Raw genomic sequence first — 14,833 nt, forward strand, 5'->3', positions numbered from 1 at the left:
GTCTGATGCTCAGGAAGAGCCCTTGGTGCCGGCAAGCAGCTGGAGGAGCGGGAACACCCCCGCAGGCCTGCCGGGCAGGCAGAAGGGCAGCTGGGCAGGAGAAGGGCAGGTAGGAGGGCAGGCAGGAGGGCAGGCAGGAGGGCAGGCAGGGAGGAGGAAAGGAGGAGGGCAAGCAGAAGGGCAGGCAGGTAGGCAGGCAGGAAGGCAGATAGGCAAGTAGGCAGGCAGCTGGCAGACAGGAAGATAGGAAGGCAGATAGGCAGGTAGGTAGGCAGACAGAAAGGCAAGAAGGAAGGCAGGAGAAGGGCAGGAAGAGGGCAGGTAAGCAGGTAGGTAGGCAGGTAGGTAGGCAGGCAGGTAGGCAGGCAGGTAGGCAGGCAGACAGGTAGGCAGACAGGTAGGCAAGAAGGAAGGCAGGAGAAGGGCAAGAAGAGGGCAGGTAGGCAGGTAGGCAGGTAAGCAAGAAGGAAGGCAGAAGGGCAGGAAGGGGGCAGGCCGGGGGGGGAGGAGGAGGGCAGGCAGGCGGCCCGGACCCGCCTCCCGCGGTCCCTCCTCCCGGACGTGCCGGGACACCCGCGGTTCCCCTGAGCCGCCCTGCCGAGCCAGGCCGGGCCCCGCTGCTGCCTTCCCCCCACCGGGCGGCAGGGGGGACAGCCCGAAGGTGCCCCCAGAAACGCCTCCCCGCCCGGGGAGCAGAAGAGGCACCTCGGCGCGGCTCCCCCGGCCGCCAGCGCTCCGCGCAGCTGGAAACAAACCCGCCCGGTGCGCCCCGGGCCGCGCCGAGCCCCCGCCCCGGTCACCATGTCCCTGGGGGGCAGCCGGTGGTCCGTTCGCCTGCTGGTGATCACCTGTGTGATGGCCGGGCCGTCCCTGAGTCAGGAGTGTTCCGCGGAGAAAATGGAGAATTCCGTCATCGATATAGACTTGTCCCTGCCCCGAGGCGTCCGGGGCGCGGAGCCGCTTCGCGTCCCCAGCGCGGGGGCTTGTGCCCGCGCCTGCTGCTCCAGGGACGGGCTCGCAGGTAACCTCGGCCGCCTTCTCCGCCAGCGCCTACCAGCGCCTGGGAAATTACTTCTGGGGTTTGGGCTCGCGTGATGCTCAGCCGCTGTTCTCCGTATTCAGCGTAGGAACGTCAATTTATCCTTTCATTCGGGTTTCGATAGTACCCGCTTGCGGCTGCTACCCTCTTTAGCCAAGCGTGATGTTGGATCTCAACGCAAGACCCCCGGGGTGTTCAGGAAAATAGTTGCATCATAGAAACTGTGGTAGTTTTAAGCCTTAAAAACTCAGATCCCCAAAGCCTAAGATGCCTAGGCTGTGTTTAGTAGATGCGCTAAAAAGTGACCAATATTTTGCACTGACATTTTTGTATTTAATTTTAGCAAAACATGAGAATGCTTACCCTTCTCTGTGATGGTTGGTTTGCATCAAGCTCTTGGAGCAGTAGGAGGCAAAGCAGCAAGTAGAAACTACAGGGGTAAAGGTGACCCTCCCAGGCAGCAACAAGACAGGCAATTCCTGGGATGTGATAGGGAAAAATGTATAAATAATTTTCTTCCCCAGGAGTTTACCAAGGAGGTTTTCAGATTTATCAGGATTTGTAAGTGAGAAATTGTTATATAAAGTGGTGCCATTGTGGTACAGGTAAGGGGAAGATGAGGGATTAGACTCATCATTTCCCCAACTTTATTTGTACAGGAAGAGAAAGGTGTGATCTTTCGTATTTTGGCCGTAGGCCATTCTTTTGTATTCCTTGGCTGTTTTTCCTGTAGGGATGTTACGAGTTAGTAGTTTCCTCTTACATGAAGAAAAATTAACAAAATAGAGCTAATTATCATACTGCTATAAAAGTTTTATTATGTTTTGCAGGAGACAAGAAGTGTAATTTGATGATTTTTTATACTGGAAGAGCAAAAGCACATCCAAACTGCTACCTCTTTTACTGCCCTACCACAGAGGCTTGTCTGATGAAACCTGCACCAGGACTTGTGAGCTACAAGATAACTACAGGTAAATAATAGTGAGATTATTTAATAATAATAATTTTAATAATAGCCCCCACACTAGAGGACTTTTCCACCTGTGAACTTTTGGTAGTGGCCAGAAAATGGGTTTTTGTGTGTTTTTAGTAAAATGTTCTAAGCCAAGCCCAATAAATTGAGAATGTTGCTCCTTTGCTTTGTGGAAAATGGAGGAACGGGTGTGTGGTGAGCTTATTTGTGGGCCCAGCTTCCTGCTTGGAATAACACCATGACCCTTATAAAATTCCTTCACATTAGATTGAGAACTCCTCATCATTTGCCCTTGCTTAAAACAAAAAGAAGCTGCTGCCATATTGATATATTCAAGGAAGATTTCCTGGATGTAAAGATGGAGAGTATCACTGAAAGCAGTGGAAATACCATGCCCTTTTTAAAGGGCTCATGTCACACTGATGAATAATTGCAAATGGTAATCATTATTTTCTGTTTTCAGTAAGAGAACCTGAAGTGCAGAAGTAAACTTTCTAAACTGGAAGCTTTATGGTATATGGGCTGCACACTCAGGAATTTCTCGCTCTCTGTCATAGGCTGTGGGATTTTTAATGGCAAGGCATGTTTGTCGATTGACATTGACTTGCACCAGACTTGTTTGAACAGCTCAGATAAGAAACTGATAATTAGATTGTCCTGCCAAGAGTTTACAAGGTGGTTTCAGTATGGCTGCTTGAGAGAGCAAAAATTTCATATTTCCAGAAACAACTCCTGCTGAAAAAGAGAGCTTTTCCAAGAGGAACTATTTGCAAGGAGCAACAGCATGATATATGGAAAGATTACTCATATAACGTTACCAAGTGTTTTTGTGCAAGCACAGTCACACAGGAATTGTGCAAAAGCAATGTGCAACAAATGAACTGCATGCCCGTAAAATTATTATTATAACTACTCTTTCCTCCAGCTCTTTCTCCCCTACAAGAATATCAGGGTTTCAAACAAAGGAACGAGAAATGTAACTGTGCTTTCATTCTGCATATAGTACGATGCTGAGTGAACAACTCGATTGCATATACTACCTCTCTTTCATTTTGCAGTTTTTAGCTTCTGTGAACATTGAATTAGAGAAAGATTATCCTAGCTTATTTACCTTATGTTCCTAATAAGTTTTCAAAGGTAGCACCTGAGCAGTGTCAGTACCAACAAACATTTCAAACTTTGTTCTTTCATATGACGATGTGTATGTGGTTACACTGAAAACCAGAATAAAAGGGGGAAAGATAATTTATTGGTAATAAAGCAACTTAAAATACTGATGCTACATTAGTAATAAAATTTAGCTTTTTCTTTTTTTTTGACTATCCTTGTGGCTGTTAATGAATGGAAACAACCTATGGCTTGTGAAGTAAAACATGCTCAGGAGGTGTTTAGTTTGTTTTTGAAGAGTGACAACCTGAAGTTTGGTTTCTAATGAAGCATATCGGATTTGACATATCAGAAAGACCATTTTATTTTTTCAGCTCCTTTTAAAGTTTGATTCATATAGTGCCCTTGTTCTTTCTTACCAACGAACATCTATCCTAATACCCCAGCTGTACTTTGCATGTGACAGTTTTGGGCCACTGCATCTGGGAGCTTGTAGTTTAAAATGGAGACAAAAAATACTATAAAATCAATGTTTGATGGAAGATTAAGATAAAATTGTGCCCATGATTCAAATGAAGTATTTGCTGTACTCTTTAGCATTGCTAGCTTTTTGGTTTGTTATTTGGGGTTGGCTTTTTTTGCACTTCGTTTTTTTTTTTTGTGGCATCTTAAGGCTTGGAAAGATATATTAAAACAGCAGCCAAGTAGGCTTCTTTGTTTGTATAGTAAAACTGAAATATATCCATCGCTCTAGATAAGAGATCCTACTTGAGAAAAAAGTGACAATGAAAATGTAATGGACTTTTTTAAAATTTATTTCAATTCCACTGCAGTTAACAAACCTCTTTGTTTCTATGATAAAAACAAATGAGTGAGAGTCAGAACTATTTGAGAGCATGTTCCCTTTTAAATGTTCTGTGCAGCAGCTGAATTGTTATAAATATATATTGTATTTTTATATTATAAATATAATTATAAATCATATCTATATACATATATAGATATATAAAATCTGAATGAACAATTAGCCGGTATTTCCAAGAACTTGTGTTCACCCAAATACTTTCTGTAGTACTGTGTAAAATCAGGTAGCTGCTAGGATTATAATTTTTATAGTATTTCTGTCACATAACACTGTTGTTCTTCTTCTTCCAAATTCTATTAAATGACATCAGCCACCTGTTTTGCAAGGAATACATGAGCTTCTGGAGAAGTTTATAAAATGTAGTCTGCTTCTCATGGAGGTCTTCTCTGCCAGTACCTCACATACTCTTGGAGCAGTGTCTTCAAGCACAGCAGTAGGAACTCAGGTCATTCCTACAAATCAGTATGTGTATAAAGTGTCCTATAAAATGGAGATGTTATTGCCACCTTGTATCACAAAACAATTTTTGAATGTGAATTGAATTGTGTCAGGCACAGGGTGCTTGGACATTACAAGAAAGGGCTGTATCTAATCATATTAACTAGGTGGAAATGTGCATCTAACAAAAAAATTGACAGAAGTAACATTGATAATATCTACTTCTTAACTCACAGAGGCTGAGAATGGTTTGAAGGCAGTGAGCCTATTCACTCTGCTTTTCACCTCTAAATAAATGCTTACACACCTGCAATGTAGGTATAAACTAATCACACTGGGATGATCACTGCAGAGGAAAATTCTGTAAGAAGTTGCAGTCATGGTCTGATGTGATGAGGCTTGAGGCTGACAGATATTTTTGATGTAGAATTTAAATGTCACTGTGTATATTTTAAAGAAAAGAAGTTCATGATGCCTCAGTTTCATTAGTCATTACCTCCTGGAGCTCCCTTATGCCTCTCTTTCTAAGTAATACAAATTGAGTAAACCTATATTAGTCAAAAATAGATTTAATAATTAAATACTGGTATTTCTGTTTCCAGACACGCAGGCCCCAGAGGATAAATCTATCAAAACTGAGAACTTTTCTTCAAATGAGTATTCTTTGTCTTCGGATGCAGGAACGATTTTTTCTCACGCTCAGAATAGCCATCAGAATCATACTGCCACTTGGCAACAATCTGTATTTCATCAGGCATCTGAACCCGTGAACCACATAGGCAAGCATTTAGACAACATCGAATTTCATACAGATTTTCCTGAATCTCAAAGGGCAAAACAGTCTGAGAACTTAGATTCCATCCCAAGGCAGAAAGTAATTAATCTGCCACCAAACATGTTTTCTGCTGTTCACATTGGAAACCCCACTGCTTCATTCCCCACCACTCAGCCTAGTGCTCCTGAAACCAGCAGTACTACTCTTACTCCTCTGCCTGCAAGTACGGCCCGGTTGGAATTTCGTACAACCTCTCTGCATCCTGGTGCTGCTGAACCTACAATCACCACCACCACAGCTCCCTCTCTGCCTACCACAGCCACTGGAGCTAAACCTGGTGTCCCTGTCACCAGCATCGCTGCTACTCGTGTTCCTCTTTCCAGTCCCACAACTTCTACAACCACAAATTCCACATCTACTACTGCTCCATCAGGGCTAAGGACTCCAACCATATCTCCTGAGCCAGCAGCTGTCTCTTCCAATGATACTAGCCATGTAACCCTCTCCTCTTTTTCAGGTTTCATTCTCTCTACTAGTGATTCCCCCATATCTTCCCAAAATGACCTTCAGGGTTATGACCCATCTGACTCAGAAAGCTACCTGTCAGAGGGTGTTCTGAGAGGGAAAGGTGTTGTTCAGCTGGGGGAGAAAAGCAGCCTTCTAGCAGCTTTGCTTTTTGGGGTGATGTTCTTGTTGCTGGTTATTGCACTGACAGGGAAGAAAATACATGAATCTCTTCAGAAGAGGCATTATACCAGGCTGGATTACTTGATCAATGGAATGTATTCTGATGTCTGATGGGGAGAGGGAATAAAATTTTGAGGAGCATGTAACTTTTGAGAGGGCAACTCTGAAATGGAACAGTAGATACTGAAATCTCAGAAAAGGATGGATTCCTTTTTTCTCCTCTAATGGCAAAGCAGAAGGCAGGATATGGTTTTGGTGGGGAAAAGAAATGCTCTTTCTACGCTGAACTATAATGTCTATCATTTTTGATTTATGCTAAATCCTGAGAATAAACACTCAAATCCAAGTTAAGCTAAGAAGGTCTTATATTTAAGGAGAAAAAGCATTTCATGAGCTTAATCTGTACTGTGACAAGATTAGTGAAATAGAAGTACATCTAATAAATTGAGTACCTGTGCAGCACGTGGGTGTTTTCAGTGCTATTTGCACCAAATGCCATAGTGTTGCCTGGCAATCCTATTTACTCTATTTGTAGCTTTAAAGGAATACTTAGTAATAGAGCTTTGCATCCAAATGGTTTTAGGTACAAACAGTAAAAATTATATTACATATAACATAGCTTAATTTTCCTTTTCTACATATAATTTATAGTTATATACATATCTTCAAAGTTCTTTTTCTGCATACATCACGAGCTGTCCTTAAAACCACATACTAAAAATCTGAATTGGCCTTTTCCAAAGAGTGGAATTTACCCTTTTCAAGCTTGGATTTGTGCAATGTGTATCAGAGAGAAAGTTATCTTCCGAAAGTAAAGCAAGCTACAGTCAAGGTCTTTTGTGACAAACTGCATCACCAAGTGACTTGGCATATGCACGACAGAGAATTTGTTCTAATACACCTAAATCCCTGACCGCTGAGACTCAACATCTCAAGAAGGGGGAGAAACCTGTGAGTGGGCTTAGCAAGGACAACAGCTGTATTATTGGCAGAAGACACACAGAAAGGTGTGGGCTCCCTTTGCTGAACATCTACCAAGAGGTAAAAAAGTTTTAGAGAAAAATGGTGACTATGTTGTTGGAGGGTGCACATCTCAAAGAGGTTTCCTGCAGTCAGCAGGAACAGATGGACAAGGCTGCATTATCTTCATGCTTCTGGCATTCACCTGCTTCCCTCGTTAGTGGCTCTCAAAAGGACCGTGTGTGTCAGTGCTGGACTTGCTGTCCCTCCTGAACACACAGAGCTCTTGCTGGTTCTCAAAGCACACCCGCTTCACTTCTAGGGTCCTCTTCATGTGACTGGTAATAAGTATAGCAACTTATTAACGGTTGGTCTTGATGATCTTCCAAGTTTTTTCCCAACCTAAACAATTCTGTGATTATCTGTGTTTCCCTGACTGCAACAGTGAGAGGGCCTGTGAGCATCTACTGCTTGCTCCACAACTCCCAGTTCATATTATTTTGATTTCCCTTTGCATGCACTCAGTCTAAACCTGTTTTTAGAATGAAAGGCTAGATTTCAAAGTATCCATGTCAGGCAGCATAATCAACAACAAACATCATGGCAGAGAAGGAAGGGTACCTCCTGAGTGCAAGGAAACAATTCTATTACGAAATATGAAATGTGACTCACGTTCAAGAGATTGTTAAATCTGTCAAGCTTAGTGTGGTGGGAAGCAGGTGTGATCCAGAAATGGCCTCAAGGCAAGTTTTCTGAAAGCTCTAAGAAAATTCCCTGAAAATTCCATTCAGAGATCAAAGAAATGTCAAGAAGTTGAATTCTTACTATGGGGGGTGCTGCACATTGCTTTATAGGTCCAAATCCAGCTGTTCTGTAAATGAAAAACATTCTGGGTAACTTCTTAAAGGTGAACAAAATTGCAAAAGAAAAGTATCTCAAATTCATCAGCTTGTTTGTTGACTGCACTTTGTTTAACCTCAGTTGTTTTTTTTAATAGACATTTTCAGAGGTTTCTGGTCAAGGAACATGATAAGAGGAAACAACATTTTTAGGAAATGAGTTCACAGACTGATAAGTACTAGGCCTAGCTGTAAAAATGCAAATGCAGATCTTAGGTTGACCATAATTTACTCTCATAAGAACTAAAACTTCATGAGTAGCTTTCTTCATTGCAGGTGAGCTCACAGCAGCTTGTTGCAGGAGAGGTGCTGAGAACAACTCCTGAATCCTCACTGTGCATTTCTGCTGTAATTTGTTGGAGGGAAAGATGGTTGCTGTTAATTGATAAGTTACAGTACAGTAGCAAAATGTTCAAGAGAAGACAAGCAGATACATCTCAAGGTTGTTCAGAGCACTGGGCATGTATTTAGCTGGAGAGGGGCATGTTACAAGGGCATATAGTGATAGAACAAGGGGGAATGGCTTTAAAAATGACAGAGGGTAGGTTTAAATTGGATGTTAGGAAAAAATTCTTCCTAGGGGTGGTGAGGCACTGGAGAAGATTACCCAGAGAAGCTGTGGTTGCCCCATCCCTGGAAGGGTTCAAGGCCAGGTTGGATGGGGCTCTGAGCAACCTGGTCTAGTGGAAGGTGTCCCAGTCCATGGCAGGGGGGTTGAAACAAGATGAGCTTTAAGGTCCCTTACAGCCCAAACCACTCTATGATTCTACAGTTTGACTAATATCATTAAACATTGCCCTCCAACCCAATCAGCAATGCATGTCAAGCACAGTGAAAGGCAGAAGACAGAAAGGTGCACAAGTACCATAACTAATTTGGTGAGTGGCCTTTCACAATACTTGAGTAAAAGAACTTTACATGAAAAACCTTTTTTTACGCTTGAGCAAAGACAATAAGGTATTAGGCAGGTGTACTGAAACACTTAAACCTTTTTTTTTTTTTTTGCCATCCACTGGTTGTGTCAGATTAAGAACAAATTGGGAATTGTTAGGTGACCAGTTTGGATCTTTCTGGAGGGGCCTTTACAAGCTGTGTTTGAACACTAGAGGGCAACAATAGTTTATTAAATAGAATTGACATGTTCTGAGGATGACAATTTAAAAAAGTTTTAATTAGTTCATTTTTTAACTTTCCAAACAGCAGATATTTCATTGCAAAAATATTTTATAAGAAAGCTTTTTGTTTTACTGGAAGGTTCTGAGGTGGAGGATTATATACACACGCTTTTGAAACATCTTACCATATCATACAGTGTAGAAGACAACAAAACTAAGCATATTATCTTCTCTATTTTAATAACATTAAATGAGATTGCATTATTAGTCATGTATTGGCATTTCCAGTAAACAGAGAAGGAGAGAGAGATTTCCCATCATCCTTTCGATTATGATACTTTATTATGCTTTTTTTGAGCTTACTTATTTGTTTGGATAATGCTCTTGTATTATGAATCAGAAAGGAGTGAGACAAAGTAACTGTAAAAAAATCCATCCAGTTTGTTATGCTTTTCAACATTAAAACTTCTGTGCTCTCTTCTATTTTTCCATTGTCATCTCCTGTGGTCTTAACTGTGCACCACATATGGAACTGGATCAGTAATCATCACAATATGGTGACAACCCACACACTGGGAATGGCTCTTTCTGAAGATAACCTGTTATGTTATGTCATGAGGCCAAAAGCTGATTGACTTTTACTAACTGGAGATTGTAATAACTGCTGTAGCTGCTTGTTTTTATGTTGTTGCTTTATAGTGCTGAGCAAACATGAGGTGTGTAAATATAGACTGTCGTGAAGGAGTCTGTTTTGTGGTATCATACGGTAAGGCAAATAGAAAGCCCAAGTTTTATAACCACTGAAAACAATCATAAAGAAACAAATTGCAGATCTATTTGAGATGGATGAGAATGGTGCAAAGTCCCTACCTCCAAGGGCTGCAAACTCAGAATCACGTGTGCTGCTCTTCAAATATTTCTTCAGTTTAATTAGAATCATAGAATCGATTGGGTTGGAAAAGACCTCCGAGATCATCGAGTCCAACCCTTGGTCCAAATCCAGTCCATTTACTAGATCATGGCACTCAGTGCCACGTCCAATCTGCGTTTAAAAATCTCCAGGGATGGTGAATCCACCACCTCTCTGGGCAGCCCATTCCAATGCCTGATTACTCTCTCTGTAAAGAATTTTCTCCTGATATCCAACTTAAATTTCCCCTGGCGGAGCTTAAGCCCGTGCCCCCTTGTCCTATTGCTGAGTGCCTGAGAGAAGAGACCAACCCCCACCTGGCTAGAACTTCCCTTCAGGTAGTTATAGACGGTGATGAGGTCACCTCTGAGCCTCCTCTTCTCCAGGCTAAACAACCCCAGCTCCCTCAGCCTCTCCCCATAGGACTTATGCTCCAGTCCCTTCACCAGCCTTGTTGCTCTTCTCTGGACCCGCTCCAGCACCTCAATATCCTTCCTGAACTGAGGGGCCCAGAACTGAACACACTACTCAAGGTGTGGCCTCACCAACGCAGAGTACAGGGGAAGGATCACTTCCCTGCTCCTGCTGGCCACGCTATTTTTGATACAGGACAAGATCCCATTGGCCTTCTTGGCCACCTGGGCACACTGTTGGCTCATGTTGAGCTTCCTGTCAATTAGTACCCCCAGGTCCCTTTCTGCCTGGCTGCTTTCCAGCCACTCTGTGCCCAGCCTGTAGCGCTGCATGGGGTTGTTGTGGCCAATTCTGATAGGAGTAAGAAATACTTATACTCAGGATTATTTCAAGTAAATTACTAACCAACTAACAAAAAACAGCAAACAAACAAAGAAGATGAAAAAAAAAATGCCCAAAAAAGAATTACATGAGAAGGCAGTTTCAAAACTGGATGTTTTTTCCTTCTTGCAAAACCATCTTAGTGGGTTTGAATCTGACAATACTGCTTTGATCCTACCATCCCACACTCCATGATGATAAAAACATAGAGCTTTAAGTGTCAGTACTGCAGTCAACAGTTCCCATGCAGTATCCCATCATGCAGAGAGCTCTACTTTTGCATGCTTTTTTCTGTCTGTTCTGAAATGGGCCTAGACTGCTGGACTGTCTCTGTGCATTACTTGCTCTCTCACATAGGTAATATGTGATGATGATGATGATGATGACATAGGTAATATACTTCTCTACCTCCCTGTTCACTGATAGTTATGGGATAGCTGCATCTCTTCATCCTTTAAAAGTCTTGCACATCCCTTCAGGAGTGTACATGCTATACCCATATGGTTTACTTGCCTCTTGAAAGGTTGGGATATATTGAACATTTTTCTTCATCTTCCAAAAACCTACACTCTTCACTTTTTTCATCTAGGTCTATACACTTCTTAAGGATATCAAAGTGAAAAGTATAATATTGCTGCTCTTTGTCTCCTTTCTGTTTGGTAGATACTAGAAACAATGAATAGAAGTATTTTTAAGTTTCAGTACAACTATGCTGAATCAGTGTTTCCTGTATATTGCCTCACTTAATGAAAAAAGTTGTGCATTAGCTTCTGTTCTGTTACTCCTCTCCTTCCAACCTATAAAATGTCATTGTCTCAAAAATGGCAGGAGTTTAGATATGCCGTGTTCAATATGTTCTGATCCCTCTTTTTGGCTTGCTATGTTTTTTTTAATAGAAAATTGAAATAGAAAATTGAAAAATCCGTCATACCAATAACACCCAGGAATAGTAATTGGATAATTTGTGCTCTCTCTATCTTCTCAAGGGTCCCGCGCGGGGCCGCCCCGGGGTCCCGCGTGGGGCCGCCCCCGGTCCCCTCCCCCCCAGCGGGAAAGGAGAGTGGGAGCTTTGCCGGCGTGGCCCTGTGCCCTTGTGAGAAAGGAGAGAGAGGAGAATGGAAGCCTCGGAGTACACAGAGGTTTGCCGGTCTGGTTTGGGGAGGGGGGGGGGGTACCAGGCAGGCTGTGGGGGTCCTCGGACTGGAGGGTGGTCAGGTAAGTAGTGCGCGGGAAGTTATGAGGAAACACGGTGGGGGGAGGACAAGATCAGGGTGGATAATAGTTTCCTCTGGGGCTTGGAGATCTTGGTCGGGCTGGGGCCTGGAGAGGTCCTCGAGCCCTAGGTGGGTATGGTGGCCAGAACAGTTTTGCTCGTTTGTTTGTTTTTGGTTCACCCGTGGCTATTGCCCAGGTTTGGTATGTCCTGGATTTATTTGTTACATCCTGAAAGGTTGGTCAGGACAAAGGGCTGATCCTGGGTGCTTCCCTGGGATTGAATATAGACAGATGGCAGAAAACTAGGTAGTGTAAGACTTGGCCTAATCGTTGGAATGCAGCCTGTATACCCCTATGTGGTTGCAAGCTATGCTGGCGATGGTACATGCCTTCGGTAGGGTCACCCATGCCAGACAGGTCAAAACTGTAGGGTTGGATACAATAAATCTGTGGGCAGGATGAGCTCATTAGCCTTCTGGCAGTCATCCTAGGAGGACAACTCTAATCCCAAACCCGGGCAGATGGAGCTCGTTTAGCCCTGTAAGGCCATCCATCTAAGAGAAGGTCACTCTAATCAAACCTACGTCCTGAGGACCTCACTGCCACCGTCCAAGCTCGCTCGGCCCTGGCAGATGAACCTCAGGATTAAAGGGTGGGTTCAGTTCCGCGCATACTGCATCTCACCTAAAAAATCCATTGCGCAGGCTTGAAGGCTTTACCCACATGCAAAAAGTCCTGTAGCGACAGGCGAGGGTCAAAACGGCAGGTGAAAGATGCACTGGGAGCCGCAGACTCAACCCTGCAGGATATTGGTCATTTGAGACTGACCGGAGATGACAGTCTCTTGGGGCAGCACCCTGAACGACCAAGCAGCCTTTCCAAGGACAGCACTGCTTGCTCCACTCGGAGAGGGGCCTAGAAAAGGTGGCCTAAACAAAGCTCATCTCCACTTTCACCCAGTTGGTTAACCGCAGGCCAACGGGCATCTTCCTCCAATGCGGTCGCACAAAGATCAAAAGACAAAGGCACGCACCTGCCTCCAAAGGTGTACCTAAATTAACTCTAGCATGTTGGAACATCAGAACCATGCTCGATTCTGCAGATAGCGGACGTCCTGAGCGTCGGTCTGCCCTAATTGCCCATGAGCTGGCTCGTCTCAACATCGACATTGCCGCTCTCAGTGAAGTTCGCCTTCATGAAGAAGGCAGCCTCAGAGAACATGGTGCCGGTTACACACTCTTTTGGTCAGGCAAGCCCAGAACCGAAAAACACCTCTCAGGAGTCGGCTTCATGATCAAAAACTCCATTGTTCCTAAACTCGAAAATCTGCCGACAGGTCACTCTGACCGCATTATCTCCCTACGCCTTCCACTTAACAACAAGCAACATGTTGTCATCTTTAGTATATATGCCCCAACTCTCCAAGCTGACCCTACTGAAAAAGATAAATTTTACACTGACCTGCGCCTCCTTACCCAAAAGGTTCCTGCAGACGATAAGATCATTATCCTTGGTGATTTCAACGCCAGAGTAGGCAAGAATTTTGAAGCTTGGAAAGGAGTATTAGGCAAGCATGGTGTTGGAAACTGCAATGATAATGGTCGACTTCTGCTAGAATTCTGTGCAGAGCAACAACTCACCATCACTAATACTATCTTTCAACAGAAAGATAGTCTGAAGACAACCTGGATGCACTCCCGTTCTAAGCATTGGCACCTCATTGATTATGTCCTGGTGCGACGGAGAGATGTCCGCGATGTCCACCATACCCGCGTGATGCCCAGCGCAGAATGCCAAACAGACCATCGGCTGGTGCGCTGTAAACTCAATTTCAAGATCAAATTCAAACCAAAAAGGGGCAGCATCCCAAGGAGAAGACTCCAAGTTAACAATCTCCAATCAGCCACTGTAAGAGACAGTTACCAGGCAAACCTTCAAACTAGGCTCGAAAACATTCCCACAGTTTCTGCAGATTCCTCTCCTGAAACAATCTGGCACCATATTAAAAACAGCATCCTGCAATCCTCTGAAGAATCCTTAGGGTTCTCCCTCAAGAAGAACAAGGACTGGTTTGACGAAAACAACCAAGAAATCCAAGACTTGTTGAGGAAGAAGAGAACCGCCCACCAAGCACACCTTGCACTGCCATCCTGTCACACAAGAAAAACAGCCTTTCGTCTTGCGTGCAGCAAGCTCCAACAGAAACTCCGTGACATCCAGAACAAATGGTGGATCGATCTAGCTGAAAAAACTCAATCATGCGCAGATACAGGTGATCACAAAGGTTTCTATGAGGCCTTGAAAACAGCATACGGGCCTACATACCAGGTACAAAGCCCTCTACTCAGCGCTGATGGTCAAACACTTCTGACAGATAAAACCTCCATTCTGAATCGATGGTCTGAACACTTTCAGACTCTATTCAGTACCAACCGCGTAGTCCAAGACTCAGCAATTCAGTCCATCACACAACAACCAGTAAAGTATGAATTGGATACTGCCCCCACTTTAGGAGAAACCCTCAAGGCCATACAGCAGGTGAAAATCGGCAAGGCAGCTGGGATTGATGGAATTCCACCTGAAATCTGGAAACATGGGGGCCTTGCACTCCACACCAAATTTCATGAGTTCGTGGTGCGCTGTTGGGAACTCGGCGAACTACCATCTGACCTTCGTGATGCAGTCATCATCACCTTGTATAAGAAGAAAGGAATTAAATCTGACTGCTCAAACTATCGTGGTATTACTCTGCTCTCCATTGCTGGCAAAATCCTGGCAAGAATACTCTTGAACAGACTAATACCCACTATAGCAGAAGGTATCCTTCCTGAAAGTCAGGTTGGTTTCAGAGCCAACAGGAGCACCACAGACATGGTATTTGTTCTCAGACAACTGCAAGAGAAGTGTTGGGAACAGAACAAAGGTTTCTATGTAACCTTTGTCGACCTCACCAAGGCTTTTGACACTGTGAGCAGAAAAGGTCTGTGGCAGATTTTGGAACGTTTAGGTTGTCCCCCCAAGTTCCTTAAAATGATCATCTCACTCCATGAGGATC

At 43.8% G+C, this 14,833-nt stretch overlaps 1 protein-coding gene across 1 annotated transcript; it reads left to right on the top strand.

Moving 5' to 3' along the window:
- The first annotated feature begins 577 nt into the window (after positions 1–577).
- On the top strand, positions 578–8,318 carry MANSC1 (MANSC domain containing 1). The gene is made up of 3 exons (XM_027709897.2): positions 578–1,021; positions 1,870–2,010; positions 5,025–8,318. The coding sequence occupies exons 1-3, from the start codon at positions 802–804 to the stop codon at positions 5,993–5,995; spliced, it is 1,332 nt and encodes a 443-aa protein (XP_027565698.2). The 5' UTR covers positions 578–801; the 3' UTR covers positions 5,996–8,318.
- The last annotated feature ends 6,515 nt before the right edge of the window (positions 8,319–14,833 follow it).

This window comes from Pipra filicauda, unplaced genomic scaffold (assembly GCF_003945595.2).
Source record: "Pipra filicauda isolate LSUMZ 115617 unplaced genomic scaffold, ASM394559v2 scaffold530_size479538_pilon, whole genome shotgun sequence".
Taxonomy (NCBI): domain Eukaryota; kingdom Metazoa; phylum Chordata; class Aves; order Passeriformes; family Pipridae; genus Pipra; species Pipra filicauda.